Source organism: Lethenteron reissneri, chromosome 10 (assembly GCF_015708825.2).
Source record: "Lethenteron reissneri isolate LAM-NWPU_2019-01 chromosome 10, ASM1570882v1, whole genome shotgun sequence".
NCBI lineage: Eukaryota > Metazoa > Chordata > Hyperoartia > Petromyzontiformes > Petromyzontidae > Lethenteron > Lethenteron reissneri.
This window is the reverse complement of record NC_083788.1, coordinates 8176228-8198715: the sequence shown is the minus strand read 5'-3', so window position 1 is coordinate 8198715 and position 22488 is coordinate 8176228. Positions and strand designations below refer to the sequence as shown.

The window sequence follows — 22488 nt, the reverse complement described above, 5'->3', positions numbered from 1 at the left end:
TCGATTCCCGTTCACGGAAAAACACCGGTGACGATTATCTGAACCGGTCCTGGGCCTCCCCTAGGTCGACTCAGCCTCAAATTAGTACCTGGTGCGATGTGTAAACATCACCACTAGGGAGACAAAGACGGCCGGGAGTGGTGTTGGCCACCCACCCCCTCGTGTGCCACCGTGCCGGCCTTTATAGGTCTGAAATAAAAGTTAAGGGGGAGGGGGGGAAGGGGCTTATCTGAATGTGGTAGCCAATTAATGGCCCACCCTATTGGCCCCGCCCCCCTCCCTCCCGATACGTTCCATTCATTGGCTACCACAGGGGTCGGGAACCTTTTTGACTGGGAGAGCCATATAGTATTTTTAACTTATAATAAATTAAATATGTCTTACTTTTAATGTGACTTCTGGTGCTGCATGGTTTTGCTGATGGCCTTGTTGTCTCGTACATACTTGGTGAGGTTGAGCTTCGTGCAGGCGTGACCCGTGAAATTTATCTTCAAAACTAATTTCTGTTTACTTTAAAATTACACAGTATTATTAAGCAACATCACAAGTATTTTAAAATCAGTTCCAAACTGATTTTTATTTATTTTTTCAACTCAAAATTGTCTGGGAGCCATATGCCGTCACTGGAAGAGCCATATATGGCTCGCGAGCCATAGGTTCCCGACCGCTGGGCTACCACATTCTGATGAGCTCCCCCCCCCCCCTCTCCTCCCCCCTCAACTCGCTTTTAAGGGATTACATCTTGAATCATTGCCTCACTTGATGCAGCTGATCTGGCTGTGACGGTCCCACCTGATGACGGAGACTTGTGTTGCCTCCGAAACGTCGTGATCTTTATTTTATTTTATTTTTTATTAATTTTGATGTTTTACCTACGTGACTTTACCGAAAAAACCCTAAGAATATAAATTAATGGCACGTGTTGGGTTGGGCGGGGCCAAAAGAGTGGGGGGGGGGACTACATTATGCGGATTCGTTTCCCGCTCGTCACTGGCGGTGACGCGTCGCTATTTAAGGCGGCGCCGCGGAGGGTTCCCCACTCATTGCGTGACCCGCCCCAAGTCAGCCGCTTCCCGCTCCGCTTAAACATATATGGCCAAGAGCGCCAGCCCGTTTCTCTTTAGCGGTTACCCACACATCGTTTAAAAATTCCGCCCAAAAAGAAAAGACGATTTAAAAGAAGCCCAGGGACGTCTTATTTGGTGAGTGGCTTCGTCTATATATATCTTTTTTTTTTCCGACTCGCGTCGCCGATGCGTGCGTGCCGGCTCGAACATAACATGGCTGCGTTGCGTTCTCTCATTTTTTGAGCCGCGTTCCCCCCATCTCGGTTAAGAGAGCCTCGGCCATCGGAGGGTGATCGGACGGCCGTGGTTTGTTCCCTTGTACGTCGTTTTAGTATTGTAAGGCGGCGGTGGTGGTGGTGGTGGTGTTGTTGGAGACGAGAAGTTGTCTCTTGCCACCCTCCACCACCACCCCCCACGTTAAGATGGCCGCATCCACGGCGTCCCCTCGCCACGAACGCCGCGAGCGGCTTCGGACATCCGCGTCGCGAGTTCTTCTCCACCTCTCGACTCGCCGTGCGACCCCAGGGCAAGTGTGTGGGGCTCCCCTCGGGCCAGGTCGTTTACGTATGCGAGCGGCCGTGTTGATAATGTATGTGCACTAGACGGTGGGAGGATGTCAAATTGTGTGTAAAGGCGAGGTTTTGTCAATCGGCTCGACCAATAGGAACTCCCCCCCGGGCCCCCCCCCCGCTCGCCCCGACTTCTAGTGGCAGCCACGTGGGGCCGTGAATATCTCTCGGTTTTTGCCGGGTGTTTGGTGTAAGGATTGTGGGTTTTTGTTCACCCGCTGGTGATTGGGGGGGTGGGGGGTTAATCTGCTTCACCCGCTGATGTACTACTAGCGGATTCTTTTCCTTGAAGGAATCTGGTGTTTTTTTAAGTACGGTAAGAGGAGAGTTCCCCAAAAGGCCATTAGTGTTGTGGGTGTTTTAAGAAGTTCAATGTTCTCACCCCCTTCCCAAACACGCACTGACCTGTGATGGGGAAGTATGGCCCATGTATCTTCCCGTGACCCGCACAGCGTGGTTGAGTATCTCATCCAGCGGTGGATTTGCAGAAGCGTTAACATACGCTGTATATTTGGTGTTTGCGTTTACAATTGGTTGGTGGCGTTGTCTTGATGATTGTTGAGGTTCCGGTTCAACTGGTCATGGTGCCGTATCCTCAGGATAAAGACGCAGCCTAAACTTTTTACCAGGTGTCAATCAAGTTTTACATTTTTAAGTCGCATGCACTGGATTATAAGACGCGTCATCTAATGTTTGTTTTCTCTTGCATAAGGGGGACAGGGGGAATGGCATAATACGGTCGTGGTTGATAAGTTGTGCGCCTCATTTCGGCTCGCATTGCTGCTCATTGTAATGTTAATTGAACCCAGATCTGGCTGAGACCTGTTTTTACCCTTGATGGCGATGTTGAATGGTTATTCACATGTACAGTTAGCATATTCAACGCACCTCTCCCACCTGTATTGTAAAAAGGAAAAGTTGGTGGTGCACCTGATGATTTGGGCGTCACTTGACCTGGTTATTGATGGTTATAATCCACGTGGTGGTTGCCTTGTAGTTTTGCGGTGGCTGATAAATCACACCTGTGGTAATTTAAATACAAATTTTAATGAATTACGATAATGGTGTAATTATAATTTCAGCTAACGTTGCTGCTGCTCATTGTAATTATTATTGAACCCAGATCTGGCACCTATTACTCTTGATGGTGATGTTAAATGATTATCACATGTAAAGTTGTAATTACCATATTTAACGTGTTATAAGACGCACCTCTCCCACCTGTATTTTAAAGTAATAGGTGGTGCATGTTATAACCTGGTATGTATTTATATATAAGATTTCTGTACGTTTATTGAGACTGGACACACGTTTGAGCTGCAACTTTTGGAGCATCATGTGGTAGTGTTTTACTCCCTTCGTCAAGTGGTGTGTGAACTTATTTCACTAATATTGGTAGTTGCGACAGGACCTGTGGTAAATTACAGTTGTAATTATTTCGGAATGCACTGCAGTCAATGTAATTGTGATTTTGGCTATTAATGCTGCTGTAATTGTAATTATAACTGCCCCCTGCTATGTTTGCTGTTAACTGGGTGAAGTAGTTGGTCTATTCTGGACTCCACTTATAAAGCTCTCAGAGCAGTGAAGGACTGTTGCCCAAAATGTCGCTTATTGTTTTCCTTCTCAAGGCAGTGTTATTAACGAATGCGTTATTTTCGTCATTACGGGGACTTAAATTGTACTCTTCCCATCTGCTTAGCAGCGTTATGACGTTACTGTTGTGTTTGTGTGTCTGTATCCTAGTGCGGTGACGTGTTTTCGGTGACATAGCTGCCCCCTCGTGACATTTCCTCGGTTTCGCTTGAACTCAATGTCGTATATGGCTTTGAATGCAAACGGAGTGTCAATGGGAGAAGGTGCCAACGAAGACACCGCAACCCGTGTTTGTAGATTAAATCTTCCAATACTAAAAGTTACTGCAGCAGTGAGTTAATGTAAAATTGTGTTTAATTGTGTGGTGGCTGTCTGCCCATGGGTCTTGGTGATGTGGTGGCTGCCTTTCATACAGACATGGATAAAAAAAAAAACGAGAAGACAAATTGACACACTAATTCGTCTACAATGTCATCCAAACTGTTCAGTACGTGAGCTTGGGCAGGACACGTCACTAAAAAATAAGTATGGATGATGGTCAAGAATTATAATGGGAATGGGAGCCAAGGAATGGAACGTGGCCGATAGAACCTTCGCCAAGAAGCGATGAAATATACATTTGTGCTTATGTGCCCGCTGGATTATTGCATCGCGCGGTTGTGAGAGGCAGGCGGTAGCTTGGGAATGCTTTCAACCAGCAGTGCGATTGACCAATGATAATATATTTGTAATTGGTGTTGTTTGCTGGACCGTTTGCCATGCGGCTTTAGTCCTGTGATGTAGCCAGTAGGCGGCACGTGGTGCTCAGGCGCAGTGTTGCCAACTGTGCCGACTGGCTCGTCCATCACTGCGTGTAAGGTCACCACTGTACTGTGTGACCTCGAATGACCTAAACCCGTGTTATTCAGCTACTTTCACGTCCACTGTACAGCAACGTACCACAGTGTGCCCCTCACACAACAGTGCATGTGACTTAACATGGTGCACCTTATGGCGTTTTTCAATCGTCAGGTGCGAAAGTCGTTTAAAGCCTCGATTTGTATTTGAATTGCGAAGATTGGTGAATATGCTTTGAAAATGTGAAACATTCCCAGACATTTCTAATGACGATACTACCATAGTCAGTGTCGTGCAAAATAGTGATCATTGTGTACTGCAATCTTTGCTCTGCTTACGTGTACATTGAGCCTGAGAATTTGCAAATATCATTCCCCAGTCACCAGAATGACCACTTTTTTTCACTGCTTTGTCACACAAAGTCCCATTCATACTATGTGGCCATTCATGCATTTAAAACCATTTGTAAACTTCCTTTTCATGTCATATCACAAAACTATGTAAAGAATTCGTGTGTTTTAAAGAAGCTGGAAATTAATTTCACCACCGTGCCTCCAGTTTTGCTCTGTATGAAGAACGGCCTCCAACTTTGTTAAGCGTTGCTCTGAAAAGGCACAAAAGGAAACACTTGCTTAACTGGTGACTTTACACTGCCGATAAGAGCAGTCATCTTTGTGAACTTGAGTCACACGGATGTATGGGAAGTGAAATCTGAATCTGGTTTGCGCTTGCTATTAACCCTGGTATTCTCGTAAATGTGAATGTTAACTTTGGAACATATTACCATTTCATTAAACAGCACACGATGGATATATTGTCCCCCCCACAGTTTTAAGATACCATGAACTCTACAATACTTGGAAACTCTAAAATACTTGGCAAAGTTCTTCATTGATGTATGCAAATATTTATATACACAGGCTGTCCATGACAACGCTCGCTGTCAAATCGTCATGTCGGTGTCTGTTTTCGATACCATGAAACATTGTGGAATCAAATGCAAGTACGACTTTGTCATTTGCAGCTGCCGAGTTGTCCTGGTTATCACACTGGACTTGTGATCCCAGAGGTCGTTGGTTCCTTCTCTTGGCACGGCAGTTAAAACAATAATGGTGCAAGTTTCTTAAATGCCCCTGCCTCTTTGCACTCAGCAGTACAACTGGGTGCATCATAGTCGATCGGCAGTTCCCGTGTGATAGGGTAAATTGTAGGTATTGCATCTGACTGGCGTTAATGAGGAGACCAAATAAATTTTATAAAGGCTCTCGAAAGCGTCCTCGAGTGGAAGTCATTCTGCCAGTCGTGGCGTAAGCAAGACATTGTAGGGCGTCTTCTTTGCTGTTGACACATTTTGAATTGGATGTTGTTTTTGCAGGGCGTATACACGGAAAAGGTATACAACATCTATCCAGAGGGACGGCGGCTCTACCAAGAGCAATTTGATTTCAACGCAGAGCCGCCTTGGGAGCCCAGCTGATAGTTGGGGCCATCCGCCTCCCAGCTGCTCCGCGTGAGTACCTGAAGAGTTACAGTGAGGGTGCATGTTCATAGAGAAGATGGTAAATATTCTATAGACAGAGCACGGTTAGCTTCAACTGATAAATAAGGCAATACAGTGGGTCACTCTTAAAGAGTTAGTAAAACATTAAACTCTACATGTATATCCCTTTTTGAAAGTTTCTCAATTGAAATTTTAAATGTTATTTGGAACTGTCCTTAAATTCTGACAACATGAAATCTGAAGCTCATATTTGCTTGGTTTGAATTAATAGCTTTCCTTGTACCCATTGTCTTGCAACCTTGCTTTAGTGTAGGTGCATGATATTAACTGATTGATCAATGGGCTAATGTTACAGTTACTTAGCTAAATTGGAACATGTTTTTTAGGGTGCAATTACCCTGATGACGATTTATGACTGTTTGAGAATTAAATGACTTAACTTTTTTCTCACTTGGTTGTTTCACAGTTTGTTGCATAGCTAACGGACTTTCTACTGCTACTGAAACCTTGGACAAAATTTTCGTCATTCCCCGAATACGTTGTTTTGGATTTGCGTCGACTGGAAAAGATGAAAGGATTTAAGGAACAAGACATGCCCTACTTCTCCCTCCTGTCTGATGGGATCAGCACCCGTGACTTCCTCGATGATACCATCCGCGGCCTCGTGTTCTCAGTAAGCCTGAATTCTAGACCCACTTGTCATGATCCATTGCGACTTCACTGTTAGATGAAGGCCTCTCCACTCTTGTTGCCATTTCTCGCGGTCCAGTGCTGCCGCTACCATCCATCTGAAAAAGAAACGATTTCATCATTCCGCTGTCCGCAGTGGTCATCCTCTTGTATGTTGCTTTACCCTTTTAGATGCCATTCCATCGCCAGTCTCAACTGCTGTCAGCCAGTCCGAGGGATGTTTTCAAGCTCGAGCTCATTTGCTTTTCTGAGTTGTCAACATAATGTCTGTAATTTGTGTTTGTTCTTTGATCCATGTTTTCCCTTTTCGGCCTCTTGCCATTCCAAGTATGCATCCCATCAAATCGCTCTTGGGAAAACTGTTCTGAAGCCCATTATACTCGGAACATAGTGGCCCGGTGTAATCCAGTTAATAAATGGCTCATGAGGTCATGTTTGCAGCTGTTGTAACTGACTGAACACTATTTAACAAATATAAAATAAGTTATTGGCGCATGTATAAAGATACACATTTATACTTACAATGTTTTTACATTGGATGTGATTCTATACGCCTGCGATCTAGTGCTTTGGAGGAAAGGATTGGTGGGTCACACAGATGTTACACCAATAAATTGCAGTACAGGCATGTAGGTTCATTAGCCCCTTTGTAGAGACCTTTAAGTGTTATCCCTTAATGTGTAAATTTTTCTCCTGGTACCCCGTTTTCTTTCCACGTGGAGCAAAACAGAAATTTGAAATTAATTGGCCAAACTTTACAAGACTAAGCAGAAAAAGTCCAGAGACAGGTCTGTCCGTATTGCAAAATTTATTATATCCTCCCTTATAACATAATTTTTCCACATCCATTCATGTGTAGTGACATAAGAAGGGAGGGGCTGCTGTAGGCTCTGGGTTCCCAGGTGGGTCCAGACGCGTAAGCCTCTGGGCGCCAGGCACTGGGTTCCCAGGGGGTCCAGACGCTTTTAAGCCTTTGGGCGCCAGGCGTTGGGTTCCCAGGCGCTTAAGCCTTTTTGGCGCCGCCAACGGGGGGGGGGGGGGGGGGGCTGTGTGTGCTCTGTGGGATGTCTGGTGGCGCACACGGCCCCACCCCTCGTCGGACCAGGCATAAAAGGAGAGCTCCCTGGACGATCGGGGCCCAGTTGTAACTCAAGACGCAAGACCCACGACCAGCCATCTGAAGACCCTGGGATGCTGTGAGAGCCAGCGCTGGGACTCTGGAACTCCCGACGCTACGACCTTGTGAGGGCGAGCGTAGCCAGAGTAGAGTATCTAGAGTATCTAGGCTGCGTAGCTAGGCTGTGTACCTAGGCTGTAACAGAGTATCAGGACTGTTGGAGTGTTGTATTGTAATAAAGAAGTTACATCTACAAGTGTCTCCGGAACCCGTTACACATGTATCCCAATGCATTTTCCTCGTTACCAGACTGTTTAAAAGCCGATTAAACCGATTCTCATTCCACATACCTGATGAGTGGTAAAATAAAAAACTTAAACCATAGTAGATGAACACTGAAAAGAGTTTGGAAAACTCTTCAATATTGCTGAAATATATTCATTAGTACGTTTTGTTGAATGTAGTGAACCTTTTCTCTGCGGTAGTGGTTCATGTAAATGGGTAGATGCCTACCCTTGCTTTCTCCCCAAAACACAAACATTTTGAGCACACACATCTCTGATTACATGCTTTAGTGTTTACTTACCCGTAGGGGTCGGCACGGTTTGAACCGACTCAAACTGGTTTCAAATTGAGAAAACCAAACCAAACCAGCGACGACTGAACCAAACCAAACCAAAACCAAACCAAACTAAGCTAAACCAAACCTCTTGAGTTGGCTTGAACCGAAAAGATGCGCGGCAAACAATATTCGCATTCAATACAAATATCAAGTGTATTAATCGCTAATTTCTACGCAGGCTTTCTTCATATTGAGATTCACTAGCAAGTACTGGACGACGATGTCGTCCACAGCCATCTCCTCAAGCTTGGCACGCCCAATGTCCTTGAACGCAGTGTGGTAGTTCAATGGCAGTGAAACCCCAACACTAGGCAACATCCGCGCCCACGAGCGCACACACATCTCGGCCTTGAACGTGCACTTGTGCAGGTTTGGTCGGTCGAGAAAGGAGCGCTTGGCGGCCGAGTTTGCTCTCTCGGAGGGCACGGACGACGCCGGGATAGGCAAATAGTCGAGGGCCACGCGTCGCAGGCGCGGGTACTTGCCGCCGTACAGCTTCCACCACTCGACGACGTCCATGCTCAGGTCCTGAGTCGGCTCAAGCAGGAAGCGGTCGACCTCGGAGGCGGCGCCGTCGTGAGCGTTGGGCGCGTAGACCATGTCAAAGAGGATGTTAATGCCGTCCGTCGTCAACACTGGGTAGCGCTGGTTGAGAATGTCCGTCATCATGTCCTTGATATTGCTGTACTCGGCCTTTACAACCAACCAAACTAGTTTGAGCCGGTTCCACCCTGTCCGAGCCAAACCGAGTCGGTTTTCGTAGCCCCAAACCAAACCGAACCAGTTCAAACAGAGCCAAACCAAACCGATTTGGTTCGGTTCAAACCGCGGTTTGGTGGTTTGAGCCAAACCGTGCCGACCCCTACTTACCCGTGCTTATTATGGGTGGAACAATGGAAAATAAAGATTAAATTGTTGATATTGATTATTATGCCTGTGCATGCACAGAAGCGCACCTGTAAGAAGCAATATTTTTCAATTCGTATTTGGCATGTGATTGGTTCTCATTTCCCATTGCTACCAATAGATGTGCTGACATTCATCCGTTGTTAAAAAATGATCTAATCTGGAATGGAATTGTGCCAACTCTTCAAATTGTCGTAGTGGGGCGTAGTCGTAGAAGGGGGGGGGGGGCGTGAATTGCTCCACTCCTAATGCTTTAAGCAACTCGTGTGATTTGCGTGCCTCTGCATCTGCCTGTCTGTACATGGTTGTGCAAGTAAGACACTTGTTGCTTGTGAATGTTTTATTGATGTGCCTATGTGTGTGTGTGTACACCCCCAAGGATGAAAAGGATGCGTTTTATGTGGCGGACCTTGGCGATGTGGTACAGAAGCACGCACGCTGGCTTGAGCACCTGCCTCTTGTCAGCCCCTTCTACACCGTCAAGTGCAACGATGAGCTGCCAGTGCTGCGGGCGCTTGCTGCCATGGGTGCTGGTTTTGACTGCGCAAGCAAGGTAAACAATTTGGGTTGCCACGATATTGCTCTTGTTTAACCCAGTAGGAGTTCGTTTCACAATAGAACAATTTGACGAGCTTCTTTTTCAAGCCATAGACCATGACACCGGCACACAATGACCTACTCTGCTTTGCTGACCACTTTACCCCTTGGCCATGCTATGACGATACTGTGACATCGTACAATATAATATCCAGGATAATCATATTGTCCGTTTTACTAAATATTACGTCATGGTTATTGTTAATCGTTAAATGTTTTCCTCTTTTATTTCATGACAAAAGTTTGAAAGAATACATTTCAGAATAGTTAAAGTAATGAAACTTTTTCCTTATTGAATTCCGAGACAAGTTGATGGCACAACGGTTATATAACATGATCTGTTTCTGATGGCACGCAGGTTATAAGTGTAAAATTGTAATAATTAGAGTTTTTTGATTGAATAACACTTGGAATAATTTGTATAAATCATCTTTTTGTATTTGAAGTACATCCAAGCACAAAAGCACAATTACAAAATGTGGTTTACAGTTACAAAGTTAAGGGAAACTGATATCGTGGTAATAATCTCATGAAATATAACGTATCGCATCGTGTCAAACATTGTGGTAATCAAGGTAAAAAAGGATGGGCTGTGTTGGTTGGTTGCGTGTTGACATTATCATTGGGACAGTATTACACGTTTCCACACGCTGTTGACACACGTTCCCTCCACCTCTTGCCATCCTTCGTCGTTCTCCGTTGTGGTTGTTAGATCCCGTTGTGCCAAGTCTGTCTGCTGTGGCTTCCCATCTGCTCCTAGGCCTTACTCTTTTTCATCTTCCCTGTGTCGATTTCCATTGCGCCAATTTATTTGCTTTGCGTGCGTGTTTACTTGTCCCGTGTGTGCTTGTTTGTGTAAAAACATGCGAGTCTGTGTAGACGTGTGTTTTCACGTTGTGCGCTTGTGTCTGTGAGAATATATTTTAGTTTATTTATTTTTGTAAGTTTTGGAGCTGGTGTGTGTGTGTGTGTGCGTGTTTATGAATTAAGCATTCATGGTTTTCACATGCCATTTGTACAGGGCTTTTCCAGAATTATCCATCTTTGGTTTACTTATTTTCAAGATTGTGTAACATTATTGGCAACCTGGGTTGTTGTAAAAGCTTTTAAACAAGCATGTACATATACAGCCCTTTGTCAATCCACTGCTGGACAAGGGCCTCCCTATGCTGTGCGGGTCACGTGGGTTATTTAACTATACTTCATGCTGTTTCATTATGGATTGGCGAAGGCAGCGGACCTAGATGTGGGAGCATAGAAGTACAGTGCAACCCTATATATCGCTCCAGCAGTCAATTGCAGGGGTGGCCAACCTGTAAGAGCCAAAAAGTACCCATGAGTTCTGCAAGGATCCAATTGTATATATATTGACAGTTTTAGACGCAGCATGGGAGACATTCATTGTTCTTTGCTACTGTTATAGTACAGTAAAACCTTGGATTGCGAGCATAATGCGTGTTTGTCACCCAAAGGACTCGTATATCAAAGCACTCGTATATCAGTTGTGATCACGTGACGTTCGGCAGACAAAGCGTATACGTACTACTCGTATTGCAAGACCTCGCTCGTTTATCAAATTAATATTTGTTTAAAAAAAATTGCTCGTCTTGCAAAACACTCGCAGACCAAGTTACTCGCAATCCAAATTTTTACTGTATACGTCCTACGTGGTGCCACTTCAATAGAGCCGCATGTGGTGGGTTAAAGAGCCGCATGCAGCTCGGGAGATGCTAGTTGGCCAACCCTGGTCTATAGCATGCAATACATGTGAATGCATTGTGCTCATCCCTATAAGCACTATACAGACTCAACCCTGCCTCGCTCCCGGGATCCGACATGAATTGGACGTATTCCGGGTAATTTAGTCTTGGGTGGATGGGATGTAATTTTTTTTTTGTTTAAATTATACCGTCGTGTTGCTGAAAACCTTTGTTTTGTTTAAAAGTCTGAAAATTAATGTGCTTTGTGACAGAATGAGATGGCTCTAGTGCTTGGCTTGGGCGTCCCAGCGGAGCGCATCATCTACGCCAACCCGTGCAAGCAGGTGTCCCATATCAAGTACGCGGCGCGCCACGGTGTGCATACCATGACCTTCGACAACGAGGCGGAGCTGGAGAAGGTGGCTCGCAACCATCCTCATGCCCGGTAGGAGCCCTGCGCACAAAACCAGTGGTAATTTTGTAAACACTTGTGAAAGTATTCGTCAACGATTTGTTTTTATTTTGTTTTAGTCAACGATGCTCATTAGTTGGAGTATCATCGAGAATGATGATGACTTTGACTGCCCACCAAAAATAGAAAAGATTAAAGCTGTACTGACCATGATGAGAATAACTAGCCTGAATGAAAATGCATACTAAGATAATAGTTTAGTAATTTATTGGAGAGCACCGAGGAAAACCAAACATGGTAATTGGTTATATATCACAAGCATGTGCTGACCTTGTAGAGGGTTCACTAAATTAGTCGTGTTCTCTCTGAACAAGGTTTAATGACAATTTGAATTGGGACTTTAAAAAAAAGATGACGAAATTAATGCATTGCCGCGTATGTGTAAATTCGTATTTGTACAGGTCTCCCAGTGTGTGAAAATCTGTTTATGACATGTTAAAATACCCGTCCCATACTACTTTGCTGATAAACGGTTTTTTTGATCTTATCTCGTTTCTCCTAAACAGTCGTAGAGGTGATTTTTTTTGATAACCCCAATTCTCTGCATTGTCAGCCCGTGACATTTCTTGTCTTAGTTTGCAGCAGTAAACTCACCCACTCTTGCTCGCTCACTCTCTTGACGATGCCACAGTTTACTCTGGTAAAGCTGCTCTATCGGTTTCATACGGCACAAAACGTGAGCCCTAGTTGAATGTCCTGAGCAGAATGAACGATGTTTGGCTAGTTGGCAGCACGTACGATCGTTATAAACGGAGTATCGTTTTATAGGCATGGTTCGGGAAGTGTGGAATTTGAGTTTGTGCAGTCTTCACACCAACATTTAATAACCAAGAGTGGACTAAATAACTACTTTTGTTAGGGAATCTAAGAGCTTGGGTCGGTGAAATAAAATTCCACAAGTTGTCATCGACTGGCCTAAAACTGTACCTACATTTTTGTTAAAATACTGACTAACTAAAAAAAACACTACACAAAGGCTTGTGCGAGATTTATCATGCTAGACTCACACGACAGCTGCGTTTGGAGTACGAGAGTCCAACTCCTTATCTCTATAAGGGATGAAAAACAAGCCATATGTACAAATATATCTATGTATAGTGCTTTGACACCCACTGTAGGCCAAGGTCCTGGTTTGAATCGGCATCTTGGACATGCCCTTTCACACAAGACTACACACACTTGCAAGTGATTAACTTTGTTTTTGGCACAGGGGGGGCTTATTTGGCATGTGCACCATTGTACGAGACCAAAGTATCAAATAAGTTGTCCTGAAAGGACATTTTAGACTGCTTTTATACGAGTCCCTCCTTGCTTCCATTCTGCAACAATATCTCCAAAGTAACCATCAGCCATAATCAATCTGCTGTTGGATGAAGGCATTCCCCAAACGGTGATATTCTCTCACCGGCTCAAATTTCAAAGGTGTGTTCATTATGTTGAACTGTAATTGAGCCTGTACTTTTTTTTATGAATCTGCTTATTCCAGTGAGATTCAGATTCATCACAGTTTTCCCAAACGTCCTGGAGTCTCCATGAATTTGTGCGAGGGCACACAGTGTCTTACAATAGTAGAGGTCATTCCGCCAGCAGTTGCATGAGCAAGTTAGAGCGGTGGCTTGCAACTTTATCTCAATCTAGGACCGTGAAGGCATGGTAAAGACCTGAAGGTTACTGGAGAAATACCCCATGCCTTAGTGGCTATGAAGCTGCCACTGCTTTCGTCTGCTGGTCCAGTGGGCCTGAAAAAAAAGAGCCATATCACTAGGTGGCCTTTACTCAAGATAAATAAACTTCGGATTCTGTTAAAATAATGTGTTTACTGTTAAGGAATAGTTAATTAAAGTTGAATTAAACATTAACCTTGAAAAGTCTTTGACCTGGTCCTCAACCAAAACACCAGAAACATTTTTGTGTGGCATTCTAATGAATGCTCTGCACATCTTTGTTCAATTTTTAATCCTTATGAGCATACTGCATGGTGTTCATTAAGTATTTATAATTAATAATTTGTTTACTTTTGTTTACCTATTATGCAGTGAAAATAATTTTTTGTCTGGTTCGGACAAAACGGCATACAGATTTTGGATTTCCGTGATTATAAAACTCGAGTTAATTTAACCTTTTCAAGTTTACACCCATAGAGCACTACGTGCCCAGATTGCAGTTCATTTGGCAGAACTTCTAATTATTTAAAACCGGGGCTGAATCCTATGTGATAATGAATTATTTCTTGATGAGCTTCCAGCGTTTTGTGGCACAATCCCATTGTGGAGTTCTTACCCTGCCCACCGTTGCCGTCTCTTTAGGCTGGTGTTGCGAATCATGGCTGACGATTCTAAGGCGGTTTGTCGCTTGAGCGTGAAGTTTGGAGCCAGCCTCAAGAGCTGCCGCCACCTGTTGGAGAGGGCACGCCAACTCGGGGTCAATGTCATCGGCGTCAGGTGGGGACGTGTTTTTATTTGCGTGAGATCAAGTAGTATGTTTAGACTTGTGACTTTAGTATAAATCGGGACACCACAAGGAGTCGATCAACAGGTCGCGTGTGGTGGGTTGAAGTGTGGGTGTTCCCGCCTCATGTAAGACATCTGACAGGTTGTGGAAAATTGCCAAATTACCCAGTTCCCTCTCTTAAGAGGCCATTCTGCCGGCAGTGGCATGAGCAAGTAATTGCAGGTCTGCATCTTTACCTTAACCTAGAACTGTCGAGACATAGTAAAGACTTGAAGGTTACAGTACAGACCCATGTCTTGGTGCATATGAAGCCCTGCAAGGGATTGGTAATTGTGAGAATCACTTCTACACTGTTGATTGTTCTATTTTCTTGAGAGAAAACAAATCCATACTCAGGGAAGAAACTATACAAGGAGCACTAATCATCTTGGCTCCATACCTGTATTATAAATAGAAATGTACTGTTTTGTGCTGTTTCACCAGCTTTCATGTGGGAAGTGGCTGCATGGAAGCCGAGACCTTTGCCCTGGCTATCGCAGATGCACGCTGCGTGTTTGACATGGCCGTGAGTATCGCTTCACCTCCTCCCACGCCTTCATCTGTTCTTACCCTGCTGTACCATGTCGTCCATTTGATGTAGTATTCATCGGTGTCCCATACTATCCGTCATGTTCTGCCTATGCCTTCAATCTTTTTTCTGTGGCCCCCGTCTTGTGCTGTTTTTTGTTCTGTGCCATCGATTCTAATGCCATCTGTACCCTTGACTATACTTTACTGTATCTGGCTGATTTTGCATTTCCCCATTGTTATTAGTCTATTCTTCTTGTCACCAAGATGGTCCTATCTAGCCGTATAGGTATAGCTAATGCTGAAATTTTCTTGCAATCCCTAAAATGTTTCGCAACATTGCATTGCAACTTCATTGCTTCTGTTTTACAACAGCTGCACCATACTGATCCATGAAACCTTTCTCGTTCTGAGACGTCTGCAAGTTTCAGGGTTGATCTCGTTCACCGCTGAATATCTGAACGCGCAAGCGGTTAGCGTTAATTTTTTTTAGAGGCGTAGTGCCGTTGTTTTTAAAGACATTGTACTCGCCGCAGAGAACTGCAGCGACATGACCGCAATCTATGATAGCTGACACCAAACTACCAAACTCCCTCCCGCACGGCCTTGTAGTCCCTCCCGCACGGCCTTGTAGGAGCCTCGGTAACATCTTCTGACCTGAAGACGTACCGATAAAGTACGCGTAGTTTGACTTAAACTTTCGTCATCGGAATGGGAAAGGGTTAAAACCAATCGTTGGTCTGTGTTTAGTGACTGTAGTACAGGAGAAGATGGGAAGGTGTGAGACCTGACCCTCCTGCTCACCATTAGCGCACGCAGTTTGACTTGGACGTGGGGGGTGAGAGAGGGCGGTGAGTGAGGTGTCAGAGGTCAGGGAGCAGTTTTCTGCATTTGCGGCCCAGCTATATTAGTCTTAATTCATGGTTGGCGTTTGCAAATTCACTAACCTAAAAACATCTATTTAAAAATTTACTATTTAGTTTTTAATGAGGCCGAATACATAATTAGGTGTTTAATATGTGGCAATCTTACCTATAAAAGTAATTTCTGTCTGTATGTCTCTGTGTCTGTGTGTGTGGACACACCTTGTGATGTTTTAAACTGACGAACTGCTGGGTTTACATTGCATCAAACTACACATATACGACACAAGCCCCCGGACGAAACATTGCTATTTGTTTTTCCCATCCGTCAAATACTACTACAGTCAGTAAATACTACTATAGAGTTAGTAGTTACTACTATACAGTCAGTGGATACTACTATAGAGTTGGTAGATACTACCGTAGAGTTGGTAGATACTGCAATAGTCAGTAGATAATACTACAGTCAGTAGATACCACTATAGTCAGTATATACTGCTGCGGAGTCGGTAGATACGACTATAGAGTCAGTAGATACTGCTATCGTAAGCAGATACTGCTATAGAGTCTACTACGGTCAGGAAATACTACTACTACAGTCAGATACTATTGTAGAGTCAGTAGGTACTACTGTAGAGTCAGTGGATACTAGTATAGTCAGTAGATACTACTATAGAGTCGGTAGATACTGCCGTAGAGTTGGTAGATACTACTCTATTGTATGCAGGGTGTGGAAGTATATATGCCTACGCGGGGGTAAAAATATTTTTTGAGGGGGGGTGGTCGACAATTTTCTGAAACCTTTTAGGTCAACTATTTACCTCCCACTTTCTATAACTTTTTGGACTTCTGCAAGCCTCTTATAATTTTGTTGACAGACAAATGGACAGACAAATGGCACGCTGGGCTTTCACAATAGCTTGGTATTTGTGTATGTATATGTTATGTTTTTAAGAGAAGTTTTGAAATATATTTTTCCCCCGGGCCGCGCCGGGTACTTCCCGCTAGTATAGTATAAATGGCTGATTTAGTGCACCCCTAATCTCTCATGCAGTAACACGTTACAGTTTTTTTCTCCCAAATTTAATGTTTACTTTCATGTTGCCGTGATGACTCATGTTTTTCTCCTTCATTCAATCACAGTGTTGTTGCAGTGCAAGCAACGAAAAATAAGATTTTGAACAAATTTGCAAATTGCAGGTCCAAATTGTGACTTTATGTCACAAATGTTGCAGCCCATTACAACTGGAATAAGATCACATGGCAACAATACATTTACCAAAATTATTTCCTTGTTTGCACTTGTGTTGCAGGTGGAATTTGGATATTGCTTGAGTCTCCTTGACATCGGAGGTGGTTTCCCTGGTTCTCCCGATGCAAAAGTTACATTTGAAGAGGTTAGTGCATTTCTTAATGGGTGAATTAAACATGCATATTGTTGTTTGTATTTGCATGGTGTGCATATCGTCTATATTGACACACGATTGCTTTTGTTGTATGTGCCATGCCACGAATGTCATTTGTCTCAAAACGTTGTATTTGGCAGATTGCAGGGGTGCTGAACGGGGCTCTGGAGCGCTACTTCCCCGCCGAGTGTGGCGTGCGCGTGATTGCCGAACCAGGGCGCTTTTACGTGGCCTCAGCCTTCATGCTCGCCGTCGGTATCATCGCCAAGAAGGCCGTGGTCCAAAACAGCCTGGACAATGGTGCGATCTGCAGAAAATGAACCACCACCCCATCACCTGCCACCAATTGTATATCGATTATGCTATCGGCATAGGCGCAAATAATACAAGTATCCCTTCGGAACTCAGAGCTCCTTGTGAGATCCCTTCAAGTAACGTTGTTCATACAGTAAGAAGGCAGCATTTGTGTCATGAGTTTTACAAGATAGTCAAACCGATATTTTAATTCACATCTGCATATCATTTAAAATTAAGTGCAAAACCGAATTTTTTTATGTGTTCTTGTATGTGTTTGCAATCATTGGTGTCCCTGGCTAAGACCATTAACTCGCAAATTCGGTCATCCTCGCAGCGGTTATTGGCGAGCCATTGAACAAAAGATGGTCACTGCATCGCGTGCTTTCAGCTGTGCTTCAGCGGCCGTCTTGAATGCTCTTCCTTCCAATATTATGAAGCCATTGGAGCTATGCATTTTAAATTTAGATTGAAAACTCATTTCTTCAGAACTGCTTTTTGTGTTTAGTCTTTTCCCCCGCACCTCCGATTTAGCATGGTTGGCTACGTACGGTGCAAAACAAGTTCCACATCTAACACTTAAGAGAACGTGGTTTAGGCACTGTTTGTCCACTAGGGGCGTTGGGGCACCGCCCCACCAAGCAGCTGGAGATGAAACATTTTTTGTAATAAAAATACTTTTCGATAAATAGTTTTGTGTTTAAAAAAAATATAATCATTCATTCAACGTGAATTGCCTAATGAAGATAACGCTTTAAGTTGCAACACAGTCTGATTTGTGCCTCGGGTATGTCTCGGGGCGGCTGTGAAGGCATCAGTGAGAGATATCCCTTCATTGCGATTAGCGTTGCATTTTAGTCACGCCTTTTGAGATCCATTCAGGGTGGTGAAAAAGGCGCCTATAGCTGTAATTATCATGTCACAACGCTAGGTTGCACTGCAAATATAGCAGCTCACAACCTACACGCTCGAGGTTTTTGGCAGTGTCAAAGGGGTTGTGTCGTGTGGACTTGAGGGTCATGGGGACAGCATTTGAGAGCTTTGTTTTTTATTGTTTATAAATGCCTACCGTTGGTAGATATAACAGTTACATCACTTGCAGAGGAAGGCCAATAATATGACGAGGTTTTTTTAATTAGAACACCATATTTTCAGAGGTTACTCAATAGCCCTACCTAGTGGAAATGTCACGAGCCACCACTGCTTGGGTTAACCGTTGGTTGCATGCCGACCTCAGAACCGCCAACCTCACAGCTCTTGAGATTAGCTCGAGTCGGTTTGTCCTTTGCAGTAGGACAGCTTGTACAGCCCTGGTGTGTCTGTGTGTTTATGCGATGGTGCACTGTGCGTCTGCAGAGGAAGCGAGCAGAGATGACCAACCTGCGTACATGTACTATGTCAACGACGGCGTGTACGGCTCCTTCAACTGCATCCTCTTCGACCACGCTAATGTCTTGCCTCTCACACATCGGGTACGCGTTATCCCGCAATCCAGCCTCATCTCTACGTCTTAGGTTGTGGCCATTTTCAGTGTATTACATGAACGGGTTGTGAATGTAGGACACGGCACATTTCCATTGACTTGTAAAAGGTGACAGTAACAAAGTCAATGATGGATTATCTGGCTTGTAGCATTACTGCATCTCTTATTGACACTTAGTGTGAGTGTTTGTGCGCCTGCATTCACATGCGTTTGCACGTACTTTGTGTCTGTGTTTATGACCGTATACCTGCAGAAAGTGGATCCGGATGAGCCACTGTTCGAGACATCTGTGTGGGGGCCCACCTGCGACGGACTTGACCGCGTGTTGGAGTGCGTCCTGCTCCCCGAGCTGCACCTGGGAGACTGGTTAATCTTTCAGCACATGGGAGCCTACACCCTGGCCGCTGCCTCGACCTTCAACGGATTCCAGAAGCCTATTGTGCACTATGTCATGAGCAGCGAGGACCGGTGAGTGCCCCATGCTGCTGTTATTCACATCTCGCTGCCGCTCCAGATAGGTTGGGCGCCATGGTGGCGAGATGTCAACTACCTCCCCTGGTATGCAGAAGTTCTGGGAGTTTGATCCCGACCCTGACTCCTGTACATTTGGAGTTTGCATGTTCTCCCCGTGGTCGTGTGGATTTTTTACGGGTCCTCTGGTTTTTCCCTCTTTATTTATGAGCCAAATATTTTGCTGCTTTAAATTTACACGTGATGATAAGCCACTTCGTTGCCCTGTCATTTGTGGCCAGGTTGCTTCTGAAAAATAGCTATATAGCTCAGTGGGCCTTACCCAGTAAAATAAAATAAAAATGTTAGTGTAGGTGTTTGTTTGAGGTATAAAAATTAACTTAATGCTCTTTGTTAAACAGTGTTGGATGAAGGACTCCCCGTGTCATATTCGTCATGGGGATTTGACCATATCTCACCACGATGGTTCGTGCAGGTTGGGGGTGGTGGGCTGGGGAGCCCGAGGACCGGTCCAGATATCGTTTGCCATCTAGTGTTAGCCGTGGCCGGGAATCGCTCAAATTGCCGAGTTCATTAGCGCATTGCGATAACCACTGCACGACTGCCCCACCTCTATATTGTAGTTTTAATTATTACAGACCTTTCTATTTTAATCTTGTCTCATGAGTGCCATTGACTTTGACTAATTCTTTTTATTGGTTTTAAAGCGTTAGATTGTGTTTGCTTCCAAATGAAATGACCACATTTGTTAAACGATGCTTATTGGAGTGAATAGTACAGATGTCCTTTTTCAGCAGGCATCCGTTTAATCACTGACACCTTGGTCATCTTATGCCATGAATTCTGTGATGCCCATAAAGTATTAGCTATACATCACTGACTCCTGACTTCCTCGCACTAATCGAGCACTCAACTTTGACTTTAATAAAACTACAACATAAGAATTGACACAGAGTTGGATAAGTAACATGTTAGCTGCATTTTTGCAGATATATATGCAGAACATTTATTTTGACATTCTCACCTTAGCATGCTGATGTATTTGCCCCCCCCCCCCTCCCACTCCATCCATGCAGTTTGCTGATGCAGGAGCTGTTGTCGGGGATGGAGGAAGTCGTGCTGGGCCCCTGTCTGCAGTCCTCTTGCGGAGACAAGCTGGGTCTGCCTCCCACCCACCTCCCGCCTGGAGTCAATGCTTGACCCCACGCACACCCCCAACTCTTCTATCCAACCTTCCTATATTTCCCCACGCAAAATCTTTCCACCCATCCCCCCAATTCAAGGCCAATCCAAGGTTTCAGTAGCAGTGAAAGTCCCTCACATTCCAAGCTTGCATGTTCGCACGCGCATTTGCTCTTCAGTTTTTTTGTCTTTCCTGGGACCAGTGACTTTTATTTAAAGTAATTTTTGTCATCCATCCTGTTGTCCCCTCTTCTCTGAACACTTTCCTCTGCATCTTCCATTCAGCTTTACCAAGTTTTTCCTGCGTATTCCCTGCTTATCTTTGTTAAAGTATCTATTCTGCTCCTTTGTTTTCTTATGCTGTTTCCTTGTCTAACTTTTTTTCTCAGGTTTTTTCTGTCTCGAACAGTGCCCCAATTCAAAACCTGAGCTCAAACGTGTGCCGAACCTGCAAGCTTGACATTTAGCACGAAAAATATCCAATTAGCAGCAGCATGCAACACAGCGGAGGACTGGTAGAGATGGATCCAAAGAGAGAGATTCTAGAATGTAGGACATTTTCACAGTAACCTACAACCACCAACGTTCAAGACTTACAATTTTTTTTTTGAGTTTTGCTAAATTTAGCCTTTTGTCGGTTTTATACACACTTTTTGTTCAATGAAATAACTTCACATCTTGTATGTGTACCACTTGATGAATTTCGAAAACAACTTTAATGGAATTTTAGCAGCACATTTGTTCGCTGGATAAATTGTCCTGTGAGTTCGTATTTGTGCTGCTCAGGGTAAGATTTCCATTTGTTTCAAATATGACCCTCACCCGATTTGACTTATCAAATATTGTAGCGTGTACATGAATGTACATGTAGTTTAAGAAATATCGGTCCATTGTTCAATGAATTGAAATATAGCTGCAAAATCTTCAGCTCACAAACTGCCAAGTTTTGACAAATTAATAAGGTAATTTGTATTTAATAATTTAAAATTTTCTAATTTCTTTGACAGTTGTACGCAGCACCAAATTTTGATTTAAAAAATGTATTTAGCATTTGTCATGCGTTCGCCAACTCATGGATATTAACACGCATGTCTAGCTCTGTAGCTTTGTGCATTGAATAATCTTCAATGTGTGTTGTGTAATTTGGTCAAATTGAGGTAAATCTCATAAATGTGCTGGTATAACAGCAATAAGGTGATGCGGCTTTATAATATTTGAGAGTTCGTAGCAAATTGTTGGGATGCGAGTATAACATGTGGATGAAATGTCACTTTAACATCTCGCGTTGAGCATTCTTGAACAAATAAGGACCTATCTGTTGAACTTTGTAAAAGCCCTGAAAATGTATGTTGCTCATGTGAGACATTACAATCTGTCTTCTAAGAAAATGTGCACCTTACTATGAATAAAACAAACAGTGAATCATAATTTATAAATTTTACCCCTTGTAGTCTTGAGTGTGTGTGTAAGCACTATTCTGTGTGAAGCATTTTAATTCGCGTCTTAGGTTCGGTGATAAATGGATGTAGAGAGCCACATGGGTTACCGTGAAAGTCCTTTTGTGTTGGAAGTTAAGACAGTTTTGTACTAAGCGTGGTGTGCGATAGGGTTAGGGTTGCCACTTCCTTGTGGTGTTGTCCTATCACTGTGGATCCATGAGGTTGTCTTAGCCAGTGCTTTAATAAAGGCCTCAATTAAGAACCTGTGCTGTTTATGTTATGTTTACATTTCTCAAATGTGAATTCATAATAAAAGTCGCTCAACTTCTCACTGTGAGCCTGAAATATCAACAAGTTAATTGCAATTGTCAAAACAAGCATGTTTTCATCCTACTTTTTATTCTATTTGCGTTATTGCCACGTGAGACAAGCATCCGTTTGGAGTCTAATATTAGAGTTGCAATACCTCATGCGTTAAGAGACTGACCGCAGAAAGGGATGGTCATGCAATTTACGAACAGTCATAAAAGGAGCATTGAGCCAAGCGTGTGACCTGCGACAGCATTCACAAACACCGCTCTTGCTGCCATTCCAGTGTCACGAGGAGATTTTGATCCATGTACCACAGGAGCGACAACAAGGAACGGCGCTATTATTT

The 22488-nt window shown here is 43.9% G+C and overlaps 1 protein-coding gene across 1 annotated transcript; it reads left to right on the top strand.

The window, feature by feature from the left end:
- Nucleotides 1-1031: 1031 nt before the first annotated feature.
- Nucleotides 1032-22092, top strand: LOC133340927 (ornithine decarboxylase-like). Its single transcript, XM_061549428.1, has 12 exons — nucleotides 1032-1202; nucleotides 5445-5579; nucleotides 6037-6243; nucleotides 9285-9458; nucleotides 11475-11647; nucleotides 13981-14115; nucleotides 14609-14690; nucleotides 16869-16952; nucleotides 17102-17261; nucleotides 18612-18727; nucleotides 18992-19206; nucleotides 20286-22092. Exons 3-12 carry the CDS (start codon nucleotides 6139-6141, stop codon nucleotides 20407-20409), a joined length of 1368 nt encoding a protein of 455 aa, XP_061405412.1. The 5' UTR covers nucleotides 1032-1202; nucleotides 5445-5579; nucleotides 6037-6138; the 3' UTR covers nucleotides 20410-22092.
- The last annotated feature ends 396 nt before the right edge of the window (nucleotides 22093-22488 follow it).